This window comes from Sorex araneus, chromosome X (genome assembly GCF_027595985.1).
Source record: "Sorex araneus isolate mSorAra2 chromosome X, mSorAra2.pri, whole genome shotgun sequence".
Lineage (NCBI taxonomy): Eukaryota > Metazoa > Chordata > Mammalia > Eulipotyphla > Soricidae > Sorex > Sorex araneus.
In genome coordinates this window covers 159,387,044-159,411,756 of record NC_073313.1, presented here as the reverse complement: position 1 = coordinate 159,411,756, position 24,713 = coordinate 159,387,044, and the positions used below count along the sequence as shown (strand labels likewise).

Genomic DNA, 24,713 nt, shown 5'->3' with positions numbered 1-24,713 from the left:
GTCTTGCATACATGTGTGCATGTATATTTGCATGTGCATATGTGTACGTGCGTTCATGCACATGTGTGTACATGCATGCATGTGTGCACATGTTTGTACGTTCATGTATGCATGTATGTGTGTGCATATGTGAGTGTACATGTGTGTGCACGTGTGCGTGTATGCAAGTGTGTAGTTGCATGTATGTGCATGCGCATGTGCACGTATGTGTGTGTAGAGAGGAATCCGGGTGCCTGTCTCTCACTCAGGCTGGCAATCACTGGGGTTTCTGGGTCTGAACTCACTTGGAGGGACACCGTGAGGTCTCCCCGTGCAGGAAGGGGGCTCTGAATCACAGACTGGGTGTCACTCTGGCTTCATCGACAAGCATTTCTGGGTGACCAGCAAACAGACACCCCGGCCTTGACTCTGACCCCTCAAACCCTGGTCCACGCTGCCAGCCCCACTGTGCCCTGAAACAGAGGCAAAGGGGCCTGGGAGCTGCCAGCCCTGGATGCAGTCGGCCGCACGCCAGCCGCACCCCTTCTCAGCGCCTTGATCCAGCCCTACCTGCAGCTGTCAACAAGCCCAGCTCAAGAACCACGAGTCCCAGAGGCACCCTTTTGGGGAACAGGACTGGCGCTGCAGTGGGGGGGTCCTTGAATGAACGCACACGGCCGCCTGTCCAGCCCTGGAAGCCACAGCAGCAGCATGACGACCCCACCCCACTGCACGGCACCCCCTGCAGGAGAAAGCAGGGCGGCCCACACCTGCCTTCAGAACTGGGTGCCTGGCACCCAGCACCCTCAGGCCCGCAGTGCCCCGCCCACTGGGCTAACCAGACCCTGCACCCACAGAGGGCCCAGCAGGGCTAAGGGGCCAGTAGGGGAACCTGTGATGTGGTCTGTAGCGCCCTCGTGTGGCCACACCTGGTAATGCAGGTGTCCAGAGAGAAGGGGGCGTCCTGCCTTCCTGCACCCCACCTTGCACCCCACCTCACGTCTCTCCATTTCTCAAAAGCACCCACCTGCCTGGACCTTCCTGGGGACCCCAGATCCTGCCCCCCAAAGAGCTTATCGTCTCCTTGCTGGGGTGGAGTTTTGGCAACTCAGCCCAGCTGGGCGTCACCCCCCACCCTGGTCCCAGGCCCAGACTCGGCCTCCCAAACTGGCCACCCTAAGCCACGTCCACACGCAGGCATCGGCCACTGTGGGTGCAGCACGGCCGCCACTGGGGGTGCCCACTGCCCCTTCCCCGGGCATCTCGGGAAAGCCCCTGATGTCCATCTGCCCCCCAGCCCAGCACCCGGCTGAGCGAGCCCCCACGTCCAGAGGGGTGATGCTGTGTGTGGCCTCCCAGGTGGAGAGCCCCGCCCAGAGGCGGGTTAGGGACCTGCCCAGGGGAGAAGAACCCCAGAAAGTCACAGCTGGGGCTGGAGCAACAGCACAGCACGGAAGGCGTTTGCCTTGCATGCCGGTGACCGGGTTTGATTCCCAGCATCTCATAGGGTCCCCCGAGCACTGCCAGGAGTGATTCCTGAGTGCGGAGCCAGGAGGAACCCCTGAGCATCGCCAGGTGTCACCCCAAAAGCAAAAAAAAAATAAAAGTCACAGCTGGGGGTGCTAAGTAGGCAGACTCAGGGAGGGGGAGACAATCCAGCGAGGAGAGGGAGAGGAGAGAAGCCCCAAGCCTGACCCCCGACTCCTGACCCCAAGCCCCTGACCCCAGACCGGGAGGGGAGGCAGAGATGTGTGCAGAGAGGGATGCTGAGTGAGGCATAATGGGTGCCGGGGTGCAGGCACCGCCCGGGGTGCCTTATACATACCCGGGTGCCGGGTGCAGGCCGACTTGGGTGCAGTATCACCACCCACCACTAGGGGTCACTCTTTTCCCAGCCTACAAGCCCCACTGGAGCCCCAAGCTGAGTGCTCAGCCCTGGCGGGGCAGTGACCCCCGCCCCGCCAAGCGGGGCAGTGACCCCCCCCCGCCAACCTCCAGGGACCCCCTTCCCGCCCCAGACGAGCTCCTCACCCTCACAAACCCCATCTTGTCCCTGTGTGCACTGACAAGGGAGGGAGCTGGGACCGGCGTGGGGGGTGCCCGGGGGTCCCCCCAGCTGCGCTCAGGGACTGTGGGGTGTGGGATGGAGCCCGGGCCCCCGAATGCAAGGCCTGCGTTCCCTCTGGGCATCACCACAGCCCCCTGCAAAGGCCCTCGAGGAACCGAGACCCCCGGACGGCCCCCGACGGCTGCTCTGGGAGCCCGAGGCAGCTGCCCCCGTCCCCAGCCCCAGGCTTGTCTCCATCTGGGCCCCCAGTTCCCCCCACACTGAGTCCGTGGGTGCGGGAGGGGTGGGAGGGCAGTGAGAGGCCGCGGGGGGCCCGGCGTCCGGCTCTCCCCGCCCAGAGCCGGCCCTGACCGGGTCCCATGCCAGGGAGAAGGCGTTGGGAGGTGCTGGTCCTACACGAGGGCCCAGATGTGGGCCCCTCTCCCCGGCTCCCTGTGCCCGCCTGGCACCGCAGCGGGCGTCCCCGAGCGGGGCCGGGAGCGGCCGGGTCAGCTGGGAGCCAGATTGTCTTGCCCAGAGCTGCTGGCTGGCGTCGGTCCCTGGGACGGACCGAGGGCTCCGGGCGCCGCCCTGCCCGTGAGAACAGGCCATTTCACACTCCTGATTTGCATCAAGCCCGAGAGGACGTCTCCCAAGTTTGGAAGTGACCCCCGTGCCCGCCACCCCCCCCCCCCCCAGAGAAGAGCCAGGGCAGTGAGAATGTGGTCAGAACACTCACCAGAGCTGGTCAAAATGGGAAGAGTACTTTTTTTTTTCTTTTTCGGTCACACCCGGCGATGCACAGGGGTTACTCCTGGCTCTGCACTCAGGAATTATCCCTGGCAGTGCTCAGGGGACCATATGGGATGCTGGGAATCGAACCCGGGTTGGCTGAGTGCAAGGCAAACGCCCTCCCGCTGTGCCATCGCTCCAGACCCCACTTATTTTTTTCTTTTACTTTTTGGTCACACCCAGCGATGCTCAGGGCTGACTCCTGGCTCTGCACTCAGGAATTACCCCTGGCGGTGCTCGGGGGACCCTATGGGATGCTGGGAATCGAATCCAGGTCGGCTGCGTGCAAGGCAAATGCCCTCCCCGCTGTAATAATTCTCCAAAGGCCTGGAATTCTAAAACAGTTCTGGAAGCTAGCACAAATGTCAAAAAGGAGTTTTAAAAAGCATTTAAGGAGGGGGCTGGAGCAATAGCACAGCGGGTAGGGCGTTTGCCTTGCACGCGGCCGACCCGGGTTCAAATCCCAGCATCCCATATGGTCCCCCGAGCACCGCTAGGAGTAATTCCTGAGTGCATGATCCGGGAGTAACCCCTGAGCATCGCTGGGTGTGACCCAAAAACCAAAAAAAAAAAAAAAAAGCATTTAAGGGAATATAGCAATAGCACAGCATGTAGGGCGTTTGCCTTGCACGCAGCCAACCCAAGTTCAATCCCCGGCATCCCATAGGGTCCCCCGAGCACCACCAGGAGGAATTTCTGAGTACAGAGCCAGGAGTAACCCCCTGAGCATCGCTGGGTGTGACCCAAAAAGCCAAAACCAAAAAAAGCATTTAAATAATTAAATCATGGGGCCGGAGCTATAGCACAGTGGGTAGCGGGTAGGGCATTTGCCTTGCACACAGCCGACCTGGGTTCGATCCCCGACCTCCCATATGATCTCCCCAGCACTGCCAGGAGTAATTCCTGAGTGCATGAGCCAGGAGTAACCCCTGTGCATCGCTGGGTGTGACCCAAAAAGCAAAAAAAAAAAATTAATAATTAAAAAATTAAATCAGGGGCCCAGATGATAGTACAGTGGGGAGGGCATTTGCCTTGCACGCTGCCGACCCGGGTTTGATCCCTGGCATCCCATAGGGTCCCCCGGGCAATGCCAGGAGTGATTCCTGGGCTCAGAGCCAGGAGGAACCCCTGAGCATCGCTGGGTGTGGTCCCCCAAAAAAGAGCAATCAATCAATTAATCAATCAATGTGAATCCTGGGTGTAGGGGAACTGCCAATGAACTCACGCCATTGCTTCTACTGGAAGGAAATCATGGTCTCCGGGAGGAGAAATGGTCTTGGTGAGATCTGACATCTACTCATACCCGAGCCTTTCTCAAGGAATAAGGAGCCAGCGTGAGGAAGGCCGTTAGCTTGAGAGGGTCAGGCCGGCCAGGACAGTTCCGGGGAAAGGTGTTGGACCTCATCTGTGCAGGACCTGAGGCTCCAGCTAGACATGGAATCTCAGAAGCGAGCATGAAAGGGGGATCTTTGGCCCCTCCCAGCCGGGAGCTGACTGTGGTCACAGAACAGCTGCCACAGCTCCAGGCATCACCACCAGCATCCAAGATAAGAAGTCAGGGCAAGTTTGGCACCGGGCAGCTCTCCGCCCGCCCCCGTGGGCTGCTCTGGCTAGCAGCGCCCGGCAGGACTCATTTATTTCCCTTGGCCGGAACCGAAGCGCGTCCAGCCCCCGCTGCAGGGGAGATGAGGAAATTGAGCGTCTAGTCCCCGAGAACGGCAGTGCAGCCGGCGGACGGCAGCGACGCCAATGAGGTTGAACCGAGGCCCTGACAAAAGCGGCCGGTGTCCAGGGCCAGGCCCGGGAACGCCCCGTCCCTTGCCCCCCTCCCCCCTCCACGCCCCTGAAGCCCCGTTCCCAATGCCTGGGTCCCTGCTCTCTCCCACGCTCCTTCTGCAAGGCTCGGGGTGGCCCCACCGGGGGCCCCCCGGGGCCCAGGAACCCGCAGGACTCGCCCCCTCGCCCCAGGGAACGGGCACGCAGACCCCAGGAGCGAAGATTATTTAGTTTTATTTATTTATTTTATTTTTTATTTATTTATTTTTTTGGTTTTTGGGTCACACCCGGCCATGCACAGGGGTCACTCCTGGCTCATGCACTCAGGAATTACTCCTGGCGGTGCTCGGGGGACCATATGGGATGCTGGGATTCAAACCCGGGTTGGCCGCGTGCAAGGCAAATGCCCTCCCCGCTGTGCTATTGCTCCAGCTTCTTTAATTTTATTTTTTGTGGGGTGTTCCCGCCAGTCCATGCTCCCGGCTCCTGGCCCTGCACTCAGGCATCCCTCCTGGTGGGGCTTTGGGGGTGCTGGGCATCGAACTCAGGCCGAGCCCCGTGCAAGGCAAGAGCCCTCCCCGCTGGACCACCTCCCCAGACTCCACGTAACTGCAGCCGGGGCTCGTGGACCATGCAACGGGGACACTGAGGGGGGAGAAGTGGGCTGCAGGCGGGCTTGCACGCAGGGCGCCCGGGTTCCACCCCCAACCCCGCGGGGCCCCTGGACACTGCCCGGACCCCAACCCCCAACTGGACCGTTAACTCTCCCGGCACAGAGGGGGCCCCTCTCGCAGCCCCCCACGTCTGCTGTCTGTGCGTCCCGGGCGCCCCGGGCGCCCCGGGCTGGAAGGCGCCTACGGGGGCTGCCGGGAGCCCGGGGCGCGCGGGAGACGGGGCTGACGGGGGGGGGGGGGGGGGGGGCGGGCGGGCCGGGGCGGGGTCGGCCGGCCGGGGACGGGCCGGGGGACGGGCTGGGCTCCCTGCGCCCGCCCCGCCGGCCGCACAATGCAGGCCCCGCCCCGGCCGCCGCGCCCGCCGCCGCCGGCCCCGCGCCCCGCGTCCACCGGGGCTCCTGCCCGCCACCCTCATGGCCAGGCGGCCGCTGCTGCTGGTCTGCTGCGCGCTGGGGCTGGCCGCGGCCTGGGGCGCCCGCGCCACCGAGCCCCCCGAGCCCCCCGACACGCTGCAGAACGAGGCTGACAACCAGGAGAACGTCCTGTCCCAGGTACGGACCCCGGCCCGGCCCCCCCACACAAGGAGAGGGGCAGGGGGCCCGCGGGCAGGGGCTGCGGCGCTGCTGGGGGCACCCGGGCAGGCCAGAGCCGGGACGGGATTGTCCCAGCAGATTGTCACCGGTGCAGGGGTCCCGAGATTGTCACGGTGGTCCTAGGGAATATTGAGACTGTCACAAGGGTGCAGGGTAGTGAGACTGTCACGGGGGTCCTGAGACTGTCACGGGGGTCCTGGGGAATACTGAGACTGTCACAGGGATGCAGGTTACTGAGACTATCACAGGGGTACTGAGACTGTCACCGGGTACTGAGACTGTCACGGGGGTCCTGGGGAATACTGAGACTGTCATAGGGGTGCAGGCTACTGAGACTGTCACCGGGGTACTGAGACTGTCACAGGGTACTGAGACTGTCACCGGGGTACTGAGACTGTCATGGGGTACTGAGACTGTCACAGGGGTACTGAGACTGTCATGGGGGTACTGAGACTGTCACCGAGGTACTGAGACTGTCACGGGGGTCCTGGGGAATACTGAGACTGTCACAGGGGTGCAGGCTACTGAGACTGTCACCGGGGTACTGAGACTGTCACGGGAGTGCTGAGACTATCACAGGGGTCCCGACACTATCACGGGGTACTGAGACTGTCATGGGGTACTGAGACTGTCACAGGGGTACTGAGACTGTCACGGGGTACTGAGATTGTCACAGGGGTACTGAGACTGTCATGGGGTACTGAGACTGTCACAGGGGTACTGAGACTCTCATGGGGTACTGAGACTGTCACGGGGTACTGAGGCTGTCATGGGGTACTGAGACTGTCACGGGGTGCAGGTTACTGAGACTGTCACGGGGTACTGAGACTGTCATGGGGTCCCAAGACTGTCGCGGGGGTCCTGGGGAATACTGAGACTGTCACAGGGGGCTGGGGGTCCCGAGGGGCCCGGCTTTACCAAGTCTTCTGTGCTGGTGCGTGACCGCGGTCCCATGGGCGCCGGGCTGGAGCGAGGGCGCGGGCGGCCTTGTCCCCCCGACGACGGCTCTTCCCTCGCGCCCCGGGAGGCCGTGTGGCCCCTCGAGAGACGGCCCGGGGTGCGCCCACTGGACACTCTGTTCCCTGCCTGGTGCTGGGCTCGGCGTCCGGGTGGCCCCCTCGCCCGGCCGCCCGCTCACCCGCTCCCCGCCCAGCTGCTGGGCGACTATGACAAGGTCAAGGCCGTGTCCGAGGGCGCCGACTGCCAGTGCAAGTGCGTGGTGAGGCCGCTGGGCCGCGAGGCCTGCCGCAGGGTGGACGCGGGCGCCGCGCGGCTGGACGACAGCTACACGGTGGAGACCATCACCTCGGGGCCCGCCTGCAAGTGCGCCTGCGTGGCCCCCCCGTCCGCGCTCAACCCCTGCGAGGGCGACTTCCGGCTGCAGAAGCTGCGCGAGGCCGACGGCCGGGACCTGAAGGTGCAGGGGCTGCGCGCACACACCGGGTGGGCGTCTGGGACCCTCCACGGGCGGGCAGAGGCGGCTTGCACACGCGCACAGCACACGCACGCTCAGACACGCACTCACACTCAGACACGCACTCACACACTCAGACACACGCACACTCACACACTCAGACACACGCACAGACACACACACGCTCAGACACGCACTCACACACTCAGACACACGCACACTCACACACCCAGACACACTCACAGACACACACGCACGCTCAGACACGCACTCACACTCAGACACACGCACACTCACACACCCAGACACACTCACACAACCAGACACACACTCAGACACATGCACACTCACACTCAGACACACGCACAGACACACACACACTCAGACACGCACTCACACATTCAGACACACGCACATTCGCAGACACACACACTCAGACACACGTACACTCACAGACACACACACTCAGACACATGCACACTCACAGACACACACACTCAGACACACTCACACACTCAGACACGCACTCACACACACACTCAGACACGCACAGTCAGACACACACACTCAGACACACACTCACATACTCAGACACATGCACATTCGCAGACACACACGCTCAGACACACGCACACTCACAGACACACACACTCAGACACACTCACACACTTAGACACACACTCAGACACGCACTCACACACAGACACACACTCAGACACATGCACACTCACACACTCAGACACACACAGACACACACACTCAGACACGCACTCACACACAAGACATACTCACACTTAGACATACACACTCAGACACGCAGTCACACACTCAGACACACTCACACTCACACACTCAGACACACGCACACTCACACACTCAGACACACGCACTCACACACCCAGACACACACACTCAGACATGCACTCACACACAAGACATACTCACACTTAGACACACACACTCAGACACACACTCAGACATGCAGTCACACACTCAGACACACACACTCACAGACACAGACACACACTCAGACACACACACTCACACACTCAGACACACACTCACAGACACAGACACACACTCAGACACACGCACACTCACACACTCAGACACACGCACACTCAGACACACACACTCAGACACACACAGACACACTCACACTTAGACACACGCACACTCAGACACAGTCACACACTCAGACACACGCACACTCAGACACACGCACACGCACACTCACAGATACACACTCAGACACGCAGTCACACTCAGACACACACTCAGACACGCACACTCACAGACACACACACACTCTGACACACTCACACACTTAGACACACACTCAGACACACACAGACACACTCACATACACTCTCAGACACACAGACTTAGACAGACACACTCAGATGCACGCACACACACTCACATTCACACACTCAGACATAAACAGACACACACTCAGACACACTCAGACATGCACACTCAGATACACACAGATAAACACACTCAACTAAGACACACACTCACACACACCAAGACTGACACACAGTCGCACACTCACAATCACACACACTCAGACACACACTCACACTCAAACACACACTCAGATACACAAATACACACTCACACTTACACTCAGACACACACTCACACTCAGACACACACTCACACACTCAGATACACAAATACATACTCACACTTAAACTCAGACACACACAGACACTCAGACACACACATACTCAGCTACACAGACATACACACTCACACTCAGATACACACTCACACTCAGAAACACACGCACTCACACACATACTCACACATTCACACCCAGAATCACACACATACATTCAGAAACACATACACTCAGACACACAGCTACACACTCAGACACACAGACACACACTCAGACTCACATGCACTCAGACACACTGAGGCACATACACTCATATGTATACATACTCACACTCAGACACACGGACACACACGGACACATACACTCAGGCTCACACTGACAGATACACACTGAGGCACACACACACACACACACACACTCAGACACAGACTCACTCCCACACACCCGGACTCACACAGACACTCGCCCTCCCGCCGCGCAGACACCCCGGGCGGGGCGGGGTCGGGCGGCTGCTGAGGGTCGCGCCTTGCAGCTCTCCACGGTGCTGGACATGCTCGAGGGGGCCCTGTACGGCCTGGACCTGCTGAAGCTGCACTCGGTCACCACCAAGCTGCTGGGCCGTGTGGACAGGCTGGAGGAGGTGAGCGGGGACGGGGGCTGGCCCCGCCCGGCGAGGGGGGCTGGTCAGGGGCTGGCCAGGAAGCCCGGGACACGGCACACGGCGGGCAGCGCCTCCGGCACGCCCCACTGCCAGGGCAAAGGCTCAGACCCGAGCATGCACCCCCGAGGCCCCCGAGCTGGGGGCTTCACGGTGTCATTTGCACCAGCCCCGCTGCAGGGGACGCCAGGCCCCAGTCTGGAAACTGCATTTGCAGATGAGGCGGGTGGAGAAGGGGCCAGGCCCGGAGCAGAAGGGCTGCAGCGTGGCCTGTGGCCACGGCCCAGGCAGCTCTGCAGGGGTGGGGAGAGCGAGGAAGGGGGGGGAGAGGGGGGATAGGAGAGTAAGGGGAGCGCAGGGGGAGAGTGGGGGGATCCGCCCCGGGGCCCCTCAGGATGTCAGGGCCTGAGCGGGACCATGGGAGCTGGGCTCTGAGCGACACACAGACCTGGGAGCATGCGTGTGCCCATGTCTGCATGCATGTGAGTACGCGCGTGCCAGCATATGGGCTCACGCATGTGTCCGTGTGGGAGTGCATGCATGCTTGTGTCAGCACGCATGAGAACACACATGTCAACATACGGGCTCATGCGTGTGCCCATGTAGAAGCGTGTGTGCACCCGTGTCTGCATACATGTGAGTACATGCATGCCAGCATATGGGCACACGTGTGTGCCTCTGTGGGAGCACGTTTGTCCTAGAAAGGTCGTGAGGCCGCACTGGGCACACAGAGCCTCTGGCAGCCCCCGGCCCGCCGTGGGCTCCCCCCAACCGTGGGAAACGCTGCTCGGGGGGTCGTGGCTGTCATGGGGATGGACGGTAGCAGCTGGTGGCCCCGACACACCGGCCAGCGCCCGGCAGCTGTGGTCAGGGCGGCACCTCCCACTGGCCCCAGATCCTGGGAGACGGCTGTGGGGGTCCTGCCGTCTCAACAGTGGGTCCCCCACTTCTGGCTGTCCCCCCTGGCCGGCCCTCGGTGGGACCCCCTGGCTGGGTGGGCGCGTCAGGAAGCAGCTACCCAGCGGGGCTGGGGCATCCCCCTGCACCCTGAGAACGGCCCCAGGGGGACAGGAACGCCCTGACAGGTGCCAGAGGGGACCGAGACCCGTCCCCAGCTCCTGCGGGCGTGGGGGGCGCGGGACCCCGACAGGGCTGTCATGGGCGAGCACCCTGCCCCTGCCGGCCCTTCCTCTCCGCAGGAAGTTTCTAGAAACCTCACCCAGGAGAACGAGCAGATCAAAGAGCACATCGCGGAGATCCGCTCCGAGGTGCGTGGGAGGAGCCGCGAGGGCTGCTGCAGGTCGCCCCCCGACGGCCAGCCCCGCCCCGACACCGACGAGCAGAGGGACGCGGCCGCCACCTATGCACGCCCTGAGGTATGGCCGCGCCGGGCTCTGACTCTGTCCCCGCTCTCCGGTCCCGCGGGCTGAGGGGACACGGGGGCTGAGGGGCTGAGGTGACAAGGGAGGGCTGACAGGCTGAGGTGACGGGAGACAGAGGTGACACAGGAAGCTGAGGAGCTGACATGGGGGCTGAGGTGATGCAGGGGGCAGAGGTGACATGGGGGTTGAGGTGATGCAGGGTGCTGAGGTGCTGAGGGGACACGGGGTCTGAGGTGATATGGGGGCTGAGGTGACACAGCAGGGCTGAGGGGCTGAAGGGACAGGAGGGACTGAGGTGACATGGGACTGAGGTGACACGGCAAGGTTGAGAGGCTGACGTTGACACAAAGGGCTGAGGTAATGGGGGGCTGAGGTGATACAGGGGCTGAGGAGCTGAGGCAATGAGGGGACTGAGGGGATACGGGGACTGAGGTGATAGGGGGCTGAGGTGACACGGCAGGGCTGAGGGGCTGAGGTGACGCGGGGGGCTGAGGGGACTGTCGGAAGGGCTGAAGGGCCTAGAGATGACACGGACTGAGAAGACATGGCAGGGCTGAGGTGACACGGGGGCTGAGGGGACATGGGGACTGAGGTGATACAGGGGCTGAGGTGACGCAGCAGGGCTGAGGTGACATGGCAGGGCTGAGGGCTGAGGTGACATGGGGGCTGAGGGGACTGTCGGGCTGAAGGGCCTAGAGGTGACACAGGGACTGAGGGGACATGGCAGGTCTGAGGTGACACGGGGGCTGAGGGGACACGGCAGGGTTGAGGGGCTGACGGGACACGGGGACTGAGGTGATACAGGGGCTGAGGTGACACAGCAGGGCTGAGGTGACACGGCAGGGCTGAGGGCTGAGGTGATGCGGGGGCTGAGGTGACGCGGGGTGGGGGGAATAGGGGTCTGTGAGAACAGCGCGGGTGGCCGACCGGGCCATGCCAGGCTGGGGACGAGCAGACGGAGGAAGGTGACGGGGCGCCGCCCGCAGGCAGCGGAAGTGACCGGGTCTCTGGCAGCGCCAGCCTGGCCTGAGGGCTCCCGGGGTCGCCAGCTGCCTGGCAAGAGGCGACACCGGGGCGCCAGCCGGACGCCAGCAGCCCCGAGTGGGGCCCGCTGCTGTCCCCACGGGCAGGGGGACGCCACAGCTGGGCCCCTGCCAGACCACGCTTCGGGCGGGACGGTGGCCCGCGGACAGGACAGTAGCCCGTGGGCGGGGACAGCGGCTGCTCCCAGGGCCCGTGGCCTCTCGGGACACAGGCGGCGGCCCTGGAGTACCCCGGCCCCCGTGTCCAGCCACGCTGTGTCCGAAGTGTCCCCTTGGCCAGGACCTGACTCAGCCTCTGCCCGTCTGACAAATGGAGGGTCCCCGCGCCCCCCTCCGCTGCTGCAGCGCTGACAGGAGGCCCCGGGGGTGACCGAGCCATCAAGAGGCTGGAGTGACGGAGGCCGGTGGCTGGCTTCGGGGGGCTGGGGGGGTCTCAGGCGTGGTCCAGGGAAGCGGCCCTAAGCCTCAGCTCTCAGTGCTCAGGCCCGGCTGCTGGACAAGCCGGCTCAGGTGGCCAGACAGAGCACCTCGGGCCCCTCAGCGGCTCAGTGCTCCAAAGCGTCTCTGAGGGGCTGCAGCGGTAGCACAGCGGGGAGGGTGTTGGCTGGGCAGGCGGCCGACCCGGGTTCGATCCCCGGCACCCCATAGGGTCCCCCGAGCACCGCCAGGAGTCAGTCCTGAGCACAGAGCCAGGAGTCAGTCCTGAGCATCGCCGGGTGTGATCCAAGAAGCAAAAAAAAAAAAAATCTCTAATTAATTCCAGGAACGCCCTGAACAGGTGAGAGGTAGTGGGCGGGGCCTCATCTTCGGTTACCACCCACCCGACGTCAGGCGCCTCCACCCAGCGAGGTCGCAGATGAGGGGGTCTCTGCCCCCCATTCCCCATGGTGCCTACAGAGACCCCTGCCCCGCCCCAAGCCAGAGGGCAGCTGTCTCCCTCCACGGACAGACGCTCTGGGGACGTGCTGCCCCTGGAAGCTGCCAGATGCCCTCAGCAGCGTCCAGCCTCAGAGCCCCTCATGGCCACAATCCGGCTGCCCGGCCCCAGCCCTCACGTCCACATGCCCAGGCCAGAGCGCCGAGGCCGCCTGCCTGCTGAGTCAGCCCCACTCGGGAGGAACGTGGCCAAGAAGCTCTTCCCACCGACATCTGGGGAAAACATAGCCACCGGCTGGGCCGTGGTCCCACAAAGGCAGTTTTCCGTTCCTGGGGAACCAGGAGCCAGAGGCGGGGGCTCGGCGGCGGCGGCGCCACAAACCACCAAGCCACGGCTGGGACGCAGGAATGATCCGGAACGGGGCGGGCCGGGGCGAGATTTCAGCCAGGCCTGGAGCAGTGGGTGGGCTTCGCCGGGGGTTTCCTGGACACGGAGCACAGACCGGGGAGCCAGGGCGGGGGGGACACCCCCATCCCTTTCTGCTCACACCAGGGTGCTGGGTGGGGCTTCCCCCAACTCCGTGCCTCAGTTTCCCAGACTGAGCGTGGCCACGGCAGACACACCAACAAGGCTGGCGCTGTGGGGGGAGGTTCTGGAAGTTTCTGCACGAGGAAAACTCTCCGCAGGTCAATTCAGTGGAGCTCTTGGGCTCGCGGCCCCTGGCGCGGCCAGCCGTGGCCAGACCCCCGCGACCCCCCCACCGGCCTGCAGAGCCCAGGGGCCGGCCCGCCTCCAGGCCCACCATCATCAGGGGCATCACCTACTACAAGGCCCAGGAACCCGAGGAGGACGACAATGACATCGAGGAGCCACGTGAGTGGTGACGGGGGGGGGGGGGGGGGGGCTGCTGGGGGAGGGGGCATCCACGTGCCCCGCCCACCAGACCCCAAACTCAAGTCAGAAATATGACTAAGGGCTGGAGGGATAGCACAGCGGGGAGGGCGTTTGCCTTGCACGCGGCCGACCCGGGTTCGATTCCCAGAATCCCATAGGGTCCCCTGAGCACCGCCAGGAGTCATTCCTGAGTCCTGAGCCAGGAGTAACCCCTGTGCATCGCCGGGTGTGACCCAAAAAGCAAAAAAAAAAAAAAAAAAGACTAGTGACCCCGGCCCGAGCTGCGCTGAGCCCCGTGTCCACCCCCGCAGAAGACGAGTTTTTCAGCGGCGACCCCGAGATGGACCTGCTGAGCGAGGAACAGCTGCTCAGACACAGCCCCCCGCCCCCCGCCCCGACCCCCACCGCCTCCACGCCCCCCGCCTCCGCCGGCCAGTGGGCAACGCCCCTCCAGGACGCCGGGGACGCGGCGGCCACCCCCACGGTCACCCCACCGTCGCCTCCGGCCTCAGCGGTGCCGCTGGCCACGGCGGCCGAGGCCCCGTACACTGCGCCCACGTTTCCCACGGCCACGGGCACGGAGGCCACGGATGGGTGGGGCACGGGCCCCGCCGGCCCCACGCTGAGCCCCGAGGAGGAGGAGGAGGACATCCGGAGCAGCATCGGTGGGTGCCTGCGCCCCGCCGCGGGGTCCCCGCCCGGCCTGGTGACCCTCCCCGCCCTGGGGTTTGGCGTGCGGGGCGGGGGGCGCACAGGGCGCTAAACCCCAGGGCGGGGCGGGTCACGCCCCCTCCCCGGCCCCTCCCCTCCGCTCAGGAAAGTGCAAGGACACGCTGTCCACCATCTCCGGCCCGACCCTACACAACACGTACGGCCGCAACGAGGGCGCGTGGATGAAGGACCCGCTGGCCTCGGACGAGCGCATCTACGTCACCAACTACCACTACGGCAACACGCTGGTGGAGTTCCGGAACCACGAGAACTTCAAGCAGGGTAAGGGAGCCCTGTGTGGGGCAGGACCCCCTGTCTCCCCCCTTCCCCCGCCCCCCGTGTGCTCGGGACCCAGAGGTGCCCAGGGCAGAGGGAGGATGCGCGCCCGCCAGAGAGTAGGGGTGAGGGGCAGTGCACAGGAGCGCGGGGGGCGCACGAGCAGAGTTGGGGGCGCACAGACACGCGCTCAGGGCGCACAGGCACGTGTGGGGTTGCACAGACAGAGTTAGGGACGCACAGGCACGCGCGGCACAGAGAGTTGGGGACACACAGGAGCACGCTCTGGGCGCAAGGCACGTGTGGGGGTACACAGGAGCAGCGGGGGACACATGCAGAGTTGGGTGCACAGGCAGAGTTGGGGGTGCGCGGGTGAGGGGCGCACAGGCGCGCGCAGAGAGCACGGGCGCGCGTGGGGCATACAGACGGGGTGGGGGGCGCACAGGCAGAGTTGGGGGCGCACAGGCAGAGTTGGGAGCACACAGGCATAGTTGGGGCGCACAGGTGCGCGCAGGGCATACAGGCGGGATGGGGGACGCACTGGTAGAGTGGGGGGCGCACAGGCAGAGTTGGGGACCCACCGGCGCGCGCAAAGGGCACACGGGCGCGCACGGGGCATACAGGCGGGGTGGGGGCGCACAGGCAGAGTGTGGGGCGCCTGCCGGCTCCCCTGGGCTCCGCTGAGCCCCGGCCCGGCCCGCCCGCAGGCCGCTGGAGCAACTCGTACAAGCTGCCGTACAGCTGGATGGGCACCGGGCACGCCGTGTACGGCGGCGCCTTCTTCTACAGCCGCGCCTTCACGCGCACCATCCTCAAGTACGACCTGCGGCGCCGCTACGTGGCCGCCTGGGCGCTGCTGCACGACGTGGCCTTCGAGGAGGCCACGCCCTGGCGCTGGCGCGGCCACTCGGACGTGCACTTCGCCGTGGACGAGAACGGGCTGTGGCTCATCTACCCGGCGCTGGACGAGGACGACGCGGGCGGCGGCCTGGGCCAGGAGGTCATGGTGCTCAGCAAGCTGGACGCGGCCGACCTGAGCACGCGCCGCGACACCACGTGGCGCACGGGCCTGCGGCGCCACCGCTACGGCAACTGCTTCGTCATCTGCGGCGTCCTCTACGCCGTGGACAGCGCGGGCCGGCGCCACGCCAACCTGTCCTACGCCTTCGACACGCACACCAACACGCAGACGGCGCCGCGGCTGCCCTTCGAGAACCGCTACTCCTACACCACGCAGGTGGGCTACAACCCCAAGGACCGCCTGCTCTACGCCTGGGACAACGGCCACCAGGTCACCTACCAGGTCATCTTCGCCTACTGAGTGCGCTGCGGCCGCTGGCTCCGGGACGCAGACGAGGTGCGATGCGCCTGCGCGCGCGCGAGCCCGCCCCGGACGGCCGCTGTGCGCGTGCTCGCTCAAGCCACCCGCAGTGCGTGCGCGAGCCCGGCCCCTGCGTGTGCCCGCCCGTGCAGTGACATTCGTCCGCGTGTAAGCGCGTGCCCGACTAGTGACGTCCGCCTCTACGTGCGCGCGCCCGCCTGCTCAGTGACATCCACCGTGCGCGTGCCCGTTCGCCGATTCCCGCGGCTATACGGGTGCGTGCGCGTGCCCGTCCCCTCGCAACGACGTCCCCACTAGAAGCGTGTGTGCGCATGTCCGCCCTGTGAGGTCCACTGTAAGCGTGCGCGCGCGTTCCCCTCCTAGGAACCGCTGGCGTCCTACATGCGCGTGGCCGCGCACTGGTGGCGCGTGCGTGCGCAGTCCAGAGATGTGTAGTATTCTCGTCTATTATCCTGCGAGGGTGTAAGCGACAATGGGGGGGGGGTCGCGGAGCCCAGGGGTCGTGGATCGACCCTGGCGTGGTGTGTGTGCTGGTCTCCTCCTCCAACCGGCTCTTTCGTGCCCACCCACTGCGGCCCTGCGCCCACCAACAGCGGGCTGGGCCAGGGTCAGGGTCAGGGTATGACTGGCGCCAGCGCAAGGGGCCGAGGGCCAATTATGTATTGCAGAAGTTTTTTAAAGCGAGAAAAAAAAAGTTTTTGAAAAAACAAATTAAAGAATTTTTAGATCAACCCTGTGTGCGATTTCGTCCTGCCCTACTAGGCCTGCTAGGGTCAAACGCTCTGCCTGGAAAGAGAATCTCTAGGGACCACCGTGCCATGGGCTGTCCACCCATCCAGCTGCCCACCCGCCCACCCATCCATCCATCTCTCCATGCGCCCACCTACCCACCCACCCATCCGTCCACCTATGCACCTGCCCACGTGCCCACCCATCCTCCATCCCTCCCCCTCCACCCGCCACCCCTCACCCGGCCGCAGGTGAGAACAGGTTTACCAGGCAGACCCAGGACCCGGATGGCAACACCTCCCAGAGGTGCCTTGGCCCTGGGCTGGCCCCAGCAGCCTCGTCATTCTCCGATGCCAGAACCAGCCCCCCCCCTCCCCACACTCCCCTGTCCATGTGTGAGTTCACCCCCGAAAGCTGGCCTGGCCCCTGCTGTGGCCCTGCTGCAGCCTAGGAGGGCAGACTTCAGGGACAGGAAGTGACCGGGGCTGCTGGCCAGGCCCCAGCTGTCTGCACTAGTTTCCGGAAGGTCTGGCCAGTGGTTGACAGTCCCTTAGGTGTGCGGCTGTGACAGGCTGAGGTAAGCCGTGCACGGTGGCCAGCGGGGTCCCCGGAAACACAGCTCCCCTCTTGCCTGGGCCCCACCGTGGGACCTGCGCTCCCCACCGGGCCACCTTCCCGGCCCCCTAGTTCAAACGTGGGGTGCTCCTTTCCTTTGTCTCCATCCTGCTCTGTGTGTGTGTGTGTTGGCGGGCTGGGGGTGGTTTGGCTCTTGTTCTGCATCTTACTGGCAAAAGACGCCTCTCAAGGCCCGCCCAGCTGGCCCATGACCCGGCCAGAATGGAGCCTCTCAACGTCCGAGCCCCCTGGACGGCCGGGGTGGGGGATGGGGCTGTGCAGGGCGGGGGTGGGGGGAGGCAATCCCCACCCCCCCAACCCTCTCGCTGGAGCGGACACTGCCAGTCCCTGGCGAGTGGGGACCAGCAGCGCGGCCTGCTCTGGCCTCGTCCACGCAGCCTGGACGCCCACGGAGCACTTGGCCCGGCCGGCCGAGCACAGCGCCAGGCCCCGGGTGGGGAAGGGCTAGAAACTGGGGAACTTCCCAGGCTCCCAGCCCCCGGTCAAGCTGGCCCGGGCCCAGAGGCCCCGGGAAGGCCGAGGCGTCTGCACTGGGGGAGCCGGAGAGGCAGCCAGGGGTGACGTGGCCCCCGCTGTGGGCCCTCTGGCCGCCACGGTCACCCAGCAGGGAAGGACAGCACCCTGGCAGCCGTGCCAGGGGACAGGCGAGGGACCCCCGACGGCCCTCAGCTCCTGCCCCTCCAGGCCGCCCTGTGCCCTGGATAGAGGGGGGGTCCGCCAGACCGGCTGTGCTGGCGTGGGCGCAGACCTCAGGGTCTGACCCCGGGACCTGCCCTGGGGCAGCAGTGACCCCCACCCCCGGCATGCCCCCCCCACAAACAGAGGAGCCCTCACAGGCCCACCCTGGGGGATGAGGGGCCACCTGCCTGTAGGAGTCCGGATGAGGCTGCCCCCCGTCCAGGGGAAGGGGTGCCCTTCACCCCCCCACCCCCCCCCCCCGCTCCATCCCCCTCCACCCACCGAGGCGTTTTCATGGACGGCCTAGAGCTGACCGGTTTGAAGACTTTTATGTGGGGTTCGACAGCCAGACTTCCCAAGAACCCACCCCCACCCCAACATCACAGCGAACCACAGGGACCCCCAGCACGGGCTGGGGGCAGGAGCTGCAGCCCCACTGGGCCCCAAGTTTTGTGGGTGGAGCCATGTCCAGGCCCAACCAGCCTGATGAAGGTTGGAGAAGGTTCTAGAAGGCTATAGAAGCTCCTCCTCGTGTGCTAGAAAGTTCTGGGAAGCTGTCGGGAAAGACAGCGGGGGAGGGGAGGGGATCGCACTGGTATTGGGGTCGCGGGCACAAGCCGTCGTCTGCGCCCCAGGCTCCTCGCAGCTCTAAGAAGGCTCCAACAGCTCCATCCTGCTTGGGCCAGGCTGGGCCCTGAGTCACGGGGTCACCGGGGAGCAACCCCTCGCCCCCAGCAGGCCTGACCCACACCCGGATCCTGGCTACAGAACCCCCTTCCTGACTCTAGTCTCCCCGGAAACTGGCCAAATCCTACTTGGAACGTAATAAATTATCCCAGACAGCCCCCCCATCCCGCCCCCGAAAGCAAACTCGCCCCTAAGGGAAGCCCCAACAGCAGTGAAGTTCATGGGTCAGCAAGGCACTGTCCGGCCCGCCCAGGGCTGGGGTGGGGCCTGGAGGGAGGGGCCCTGGGTCCCCCCAGCCCCGTGTGTCCCTGAGCACCCAGCAGCGGCGGGGGGCCGCGGGAAGGACCCTTATCTGAGGGCCATCCTGGAATCAGTGGAACCCCCAGGAGGGGGGGCTGGGCCCCAACTTGTGCCTTCAGCAGCCTCACTAACCCTCTCCTCTTAGCCCCCAACGGCCCCAACTTGCTGTCCTAGACCCCGGGCACTCACTGTGCTCATGTGTGTGTGTGTGTGTGTGTGTGTGTGTGTGTGTGTGTGTGTGTGTGTGTGTTTGTGTGTGTGTGTGTGTGCGCGTGCGCGCGCATGTGTGCATGCATGTGTGCGCGTGTGTGTATATGTGTGTGTGTGCATGAATCTGTGCGTGCATGTGTATGTATACGTGTGTGTGTGCGTGTGTGTGGGCATGTGGCGAGGAGCAGAGCAGAGGGTCCGGGGACACTCTGACCCTCAGGGTCCCCGTCTGACGTGGCTGACCAGCCTCTCTGCAGGAAGAAGTCACTTGGTGCCCCGGAACCTTCCTTGAAGCGTCCCCTCACAGTGTGCGGCTGCCACCCCCCAGGGCGTCCAATTGACCCTCATGGAAAGGGCCGGGCTGGGTGGGCTACTGCAGGGACTCGGGGATGGCGCTGACCACCTGCGCGGCCTCGGGGGCGGGCGGCGAGCCGAAGACGGCGCCCGTGTGGTTGCGCGGCTCCCGCAGGGACGGCGGCACGGCCGAGCTCTTGATGTGCAGCACACGCGTGTCCATCACCTGGCAGTCGATCTGCATCATCACCTCGTAGTCCTGCCCGTTGATGACGTGCTCTGGGGGGAGGGGACACAGGTCAGCACGGCCCGGACTGCACGAACATGCACGTGGCCACAGGGTTCAACCACACACGGCTTCACACACACGTACACACACACACATGCACGCACACAGCCACTGGCTTCACACATACACACTCACACATGCAAGCACACAGCCACTGGTTTCACACACACACTCACACATGCACGCACACAGCCACTGGCTTCACACACACACTCACACATGCACGCACACAGCCACTGGCTTCACACACGCACACACATATGCACGCATACAGCCACTGGCTTCACACACACGCACACACACATGCACGCATACAGCCACTGGCTTCACACACACACTCACACATGCACGCATGCAGCCACCTGGCATCACACACACGCAGCCACTGGCTTCACGCACATACACACACGCAGTCACCCAGCTTCACACAAACACACAAACGCACACACACAGCCACACACCTTCTGAGAGACTCAACCCGCACACACACGATCACGTGTGCCTTCTGCCGGGGACCGAGGAATCATGTGACTTCATGGAGAGGCCAAAGTGCTTCCCTATGGGTGGGAGCCCCGGGGTCCAAGGCAACCTCAGCCCGGGTGGAAGAGTATGTGCACGTGTGCACGCGTGCACGCGTGTATGTTGTGTGTGCATGTCTGCAAGTGTGTGTGCGTGCACACAGGGCGGTCTGCGTGGTACTTTGTCTGCGTCTCTATCCGAGACGGCCCTGTCGGAGTGGCAGGGGCAGCTGCCAGTCACCTGCCCTGGGCTGCCAGCAGATCATGTGGCTCCTGGGGGCAAAGACCCCAAGTGGGAGGGAGAGCTGGAGGGAGAGCGAGTCGCATGTTCCGGATCCGTCCGGACCTGCCGCAGGCTGAGGTCACAAACGCCCAGGAGGAGAGCCCTGAGTTTCCACGGGCTCCTGGTGCCCAGCGGGCTGGGAGAAGTGAGTCACAGCGGCGGCCTGGGCTCTGCAGGGGGCCGGGTAAGGGCCTGACTCACACGCAGGGTGGGGGGCCAGCTTCCTGGGACGGGACTCCCAGAGACTGAAGATGCCCCCCGGGCCACACCGGCCACGTTCTCCAGCCCCTGTTGGCCCCTGCGTCCCCATCTGGCCTCCCCCAGGGCCACGGGCCAGTGTCCAGGGCCGAGTCGTCTCCCCAGAACAAGGGCTGGGCTCAGGTTTCAGGGCGGCTGTCCCTCCCGGCCGCTGGCCTCGGGAGCACGGTCACTCTGGGGGAGCACGGGAGAGCACAGCGGCGGGTAATGGAAAACATGTGTGAAGTGCCTTTTACTGCTTCCTGGATTAACTCGGAACCTGGCCGACGGGCTGGACCGAAGGAGCCAGAGCAGCAGAGGCCACCCTGGGGGCCACATGCCCCCACCAGGGCGTGGGTCCTGAGCTCTCTCCATGCATCGGTTGTGGCCCTGGGGGTCGGGCGCACCCCAGCCCACAGCTCCTCCCGGGAGCACTCAGCATGCACGGGGCACACCAACTCCCACCGCTGGATGCCTGCACACCAGCGAGAGGCTGGGAAATGCTCACGCTGTCTGTGCGGCAGACGGCGGCTTGGCAGCTCTTAAGTCTGCTCTGGGCCTGCAGGAATGTGGGAACCATCGGGAGTGGCCAGAACCTGCCTCACAGGCCCCGCGGCGGCAGAGGCCAGCACCACCAGGAGCCAGACCCGTCAGCATCTGTTAGTGTTTCCAGCTGAGCAAACCGTTCCTTGAAAAGCAACTCGAAAACTGAACCTCCTCGTTGGGAAAAGGGCGACTTTTGCAGTTAGAAGAGAACTTTAAATACTCTGCAAAAACGGTGGGAACAATTTCTGAGTGAGTGCGTGGATAGGCAGCTGGTCATCTCGGCCCTACGCCTGTGATCAAGGCCCTCCAGAAGGACCCTATCCAACAAGGAACCCGGGTCCCTTGGGACCATGCCCACTCAGGAATCATCCAATGAGGACGCACATCCCCCAGAGACTACGCCCAACTGCCATTACGTCACCCACCGATGTCCAATAAGAAGGCAGGTTCCTTACTGTTCACGCCCACTCGCTGACACCCAATAAGGATCCAGATCCCTCAGAGACCACGCCCACTCACCATTCACGCCCACCTCACATCCAATAAGAACCCAGATCCCTGAGAGGCCCTGCCTACTCACCATTCACGCTCACCCATTGACAGCCAATAAGAACCCAGATCGCTCAGAAACCACGCCCACTCACCGTTCACGCCCACCTGGCATTCAATAAGAACCCGGATCCCTCAGAGACCATGCCCACTCAACATCCAATAAGAACCCAGATCCCGTAGAGGTCACACCCACTCACCGGTCACACCTACCCATTGACAGCCAATAAGAACTCAGATCCTCAGACACCACGCCCACTCACCATTCACGCCCACCTGGCATCCAATAAGAACCCAGATTGCTCAGAAACCACGCCCACTCACCGTTCACGCCCACCGCGGGCAGCACAATGGACATCTTGGGCCTGCTGGTCTTGTTGTGGGTGGTGGCTGGCAGCAGCAGGTGGTCCTAGAAGTGATGAGAGCAGAGGTCACGCAGAGGGTTGGCCCCAGCAGGGTCCCCGCGGGAAGGGCGGGCATCAGTGTGTTCTGGGAATGCAGGGGGCTTGGCAGTGTCCAGCGTATGGGGCTGTCCAGGAACATGGACCCAGGCCCTGCCCCTGCTCTATGGATACTTCTTGTGGTTGTTGTTTGGGGGCTACACCCAGCAATGTTCAGGGGTCACTCCACTCCTAAGGGGCCCCGGGAACCATACGGAGGCCAGGCAGGAACCTCCCCACGGTACCGTCTCTCCCGCCTGGCCAGGCTTTCTTAAAGAGAAACGCTCGCCCTGGAAGTACTGCTCTACCTGAGGCCAGGATTGGCCTATTCGGTCCTCTCTCCTGCAAAGCAGACACAGCAAGCATGTGTGCACCTAGGTGTGTTCACATGCCCGAGTTCATGTGTGTGTGCCTGAGCAGGGTCAGGTGCCCAGAAAAGCAGCCACACCAGCAGCCTTTACATGGTGTCTGTCTCACGGAGAAGCTGGGCGGGGGGAGTTGGGGAAGGGGGTGGGTTGCGGGGGTACCAAGATGCCAAGTTGGGATCTAGGAGAGATCCACAGACCCTGAGGTTTCTGGCTTCTGACCAATCACTCCCGAGTAAGAATGAGCCGGAGGAACTTGGATTCAGAAACGGCGGGTTTGTGTGTTTTGGAAAAGGGGTGACCATCTGGATGGATTCTAGTTCAGAGCCCTCGGCCTTGATCTTAGCTACGGCTTTCTGTTCGACGGAGACACGGACACCATCAACAGGGCGGAGAAAAGGAAAACCACATTGCCCAGGGTGGCAGGGCCCGGAGCGCGACGACATGGACATCTGTGTTTCCCTGGTCCCGGGAGCCTGGTGCTCAGACGGAAGCCGGGAGCGTGAGAGTTTGGAGGCCGTGGGGCCCGGAGCGAACCCTGTGGCCCGGCCGGCTCGCCAGGGAGGCCTCGGGCTTCCCCAGGGGGAGACAAGCAAATCCCAGGCCTGCAGTGAGAGGCGTTCTGTTGTTGTTCTAAGTACATTGTCAGACACGAAGATCACCCGCTTCTGAAAGATAACATACCATAACCGGGAGGAAAACAAAATTCACGGGCGCGCATTGCCAGGAAAGTGATAAATAGCTAATTCCTGTCTGGAAGCCCCCGCCACCCCGAACTGAATGAAAATACAAATCGAGTTCCCAAACCCCCAATTACACCAAGTGTAAAAACAAAGCCCCAGATCCCGGCGCCCGGGGACGGCCAGCGGGGGCACAGGCTTGGCGTCTCGGCAGCACTCGTGTCCAAGGCGCTTGCGGAATTGTGTATTTATTTGTGTGGCCTCACAGATGCAAGTGCTCTCTCTCCGAGCCAATCTCCCCAGCCCCTCAGGATGGGCTTTCCATCAAGACTTTCTGCCGAATCTCGTCGGTGGAGTCACTCTACAGCAGGAAAGTCAAATAAACAGAAACACCCCCCATCCGTAAACAGGACTTAACACACACAGCTCAGCGCCTGCCTCTCGCTGTCAGGACCGTGGCCAGGGAAAGGCTGTCACCGCAGTGTCCATCACTAGGGCCACACCTGGCGGTGCTCAGGGCTGCCTCCTGGCTCTGCGCTCCAGGGTCACTCCTGGCAACACTCCAGGGACCATACGGGGTGCCAGGGATGGAACCCAGATTAGCCAGGTGATAGGAAGTGCCCTAGCCCCTGTATTCCAGTGCCCCGAGAGGGATTCCCGGCCAAGCACCACTGTCCCCTAATGGGGACTGTCCCTCAGAGAGACAGGGCACCCTTGGCACAAACCACTCACCAGCCAGGCTTGTGTGTGTGCGTGGGGGGGCCTAGCAAGGGCACTTGTTTCTTTCGTTCTTTCTTCTTGGGTCCCACCCGGCGATGCTCAGGGCTGACTCCTGACACTGCACTTAGGGATCACTCCTGGCGGTGCTCGGGGACCCTACGGGACGCTGGGGATCGAACCCGGGTCGGCTGCGTGCAAGGCAAGCGCCCTCCCCACTGTGCTATCAGTCTGTCCGCTGGTCAAAGGACTCTTTCCCTTTAAACTGAGGGGGGGGTGTTTGGTTGTTTAAGTAATAACAAGATTTCATTTGGAGGTTTTTTAGGAAGGGGAAGGAGAGAAAGAGTGAGAGTGTTAACGCGCTTGAGAGAACCCGGGTTTCTACACACCTCCCAGCGTCAGATACTAAAGCATGAAAATACACATCTCAAGGGGGGTGCTGTGGGGGCCACAGGGGCTCGGGTGGC

The 24,713-nt window shown here is 63.5% G+C and overlaps 2 protein-coding genes across 2 annotated transcripts in view; one reads left to right on the top strand and one right to left on the bottom strand.

Annotated features, from left to right (window-relative positions):
• Nucleotides 1-5,626: 5,626 nt before the first annotated feature.
• OLFML2B (olfactomedin like 2B) lies at nt 5,627-16,813 on the top strand. The gene is made up of 8 exons (XM_055121973.1): nt 5,627-5,819; nt 7,015-7,278; nt 9,438-9,545; nt 10,763-10,939; nt 13,552-13,738; nt 14,071-14,424; nt 14,576-14,752; nt 15,454-16,813. Exons 1-8 carry the CDS (start codon nt 5,682-5,684, stop codon nt 16,065-16,067), a joined length of 2,019 nt encoding a protein of 672 aa, XP_054977948.1. The 5' UTR covers nt 5,627-5,681; the 3' UTR covers nt 16,068-16,813.
• Nucleotides 16,814-18,487: 1,674 nt separating this feature from the next.
• The window catches only part of ATF6 (activating transcription factor 6), a 28,627-nt gene continuing 22,401 nt past the window's right edge, over nt 18,488-24,713 (bottom strand). The window contains exons 15-16 of the mRNA XM_055121404.1: nt 22,369-22,453; nt 18,488-19,901 (exon numbers count right to left, since the gene is read on the bottom strand). Of these exons, the coding sequence (XP_054977379.1) occupies nt 19,699-19,901; nt 22,369-22,453 (288 nt within the window). The 3' untranslated portion in view covers nt 18,488-19,698. The remainder of the gene's footprint in view (nt 19,902-22,368; nt 22,454-24,713) is intronic.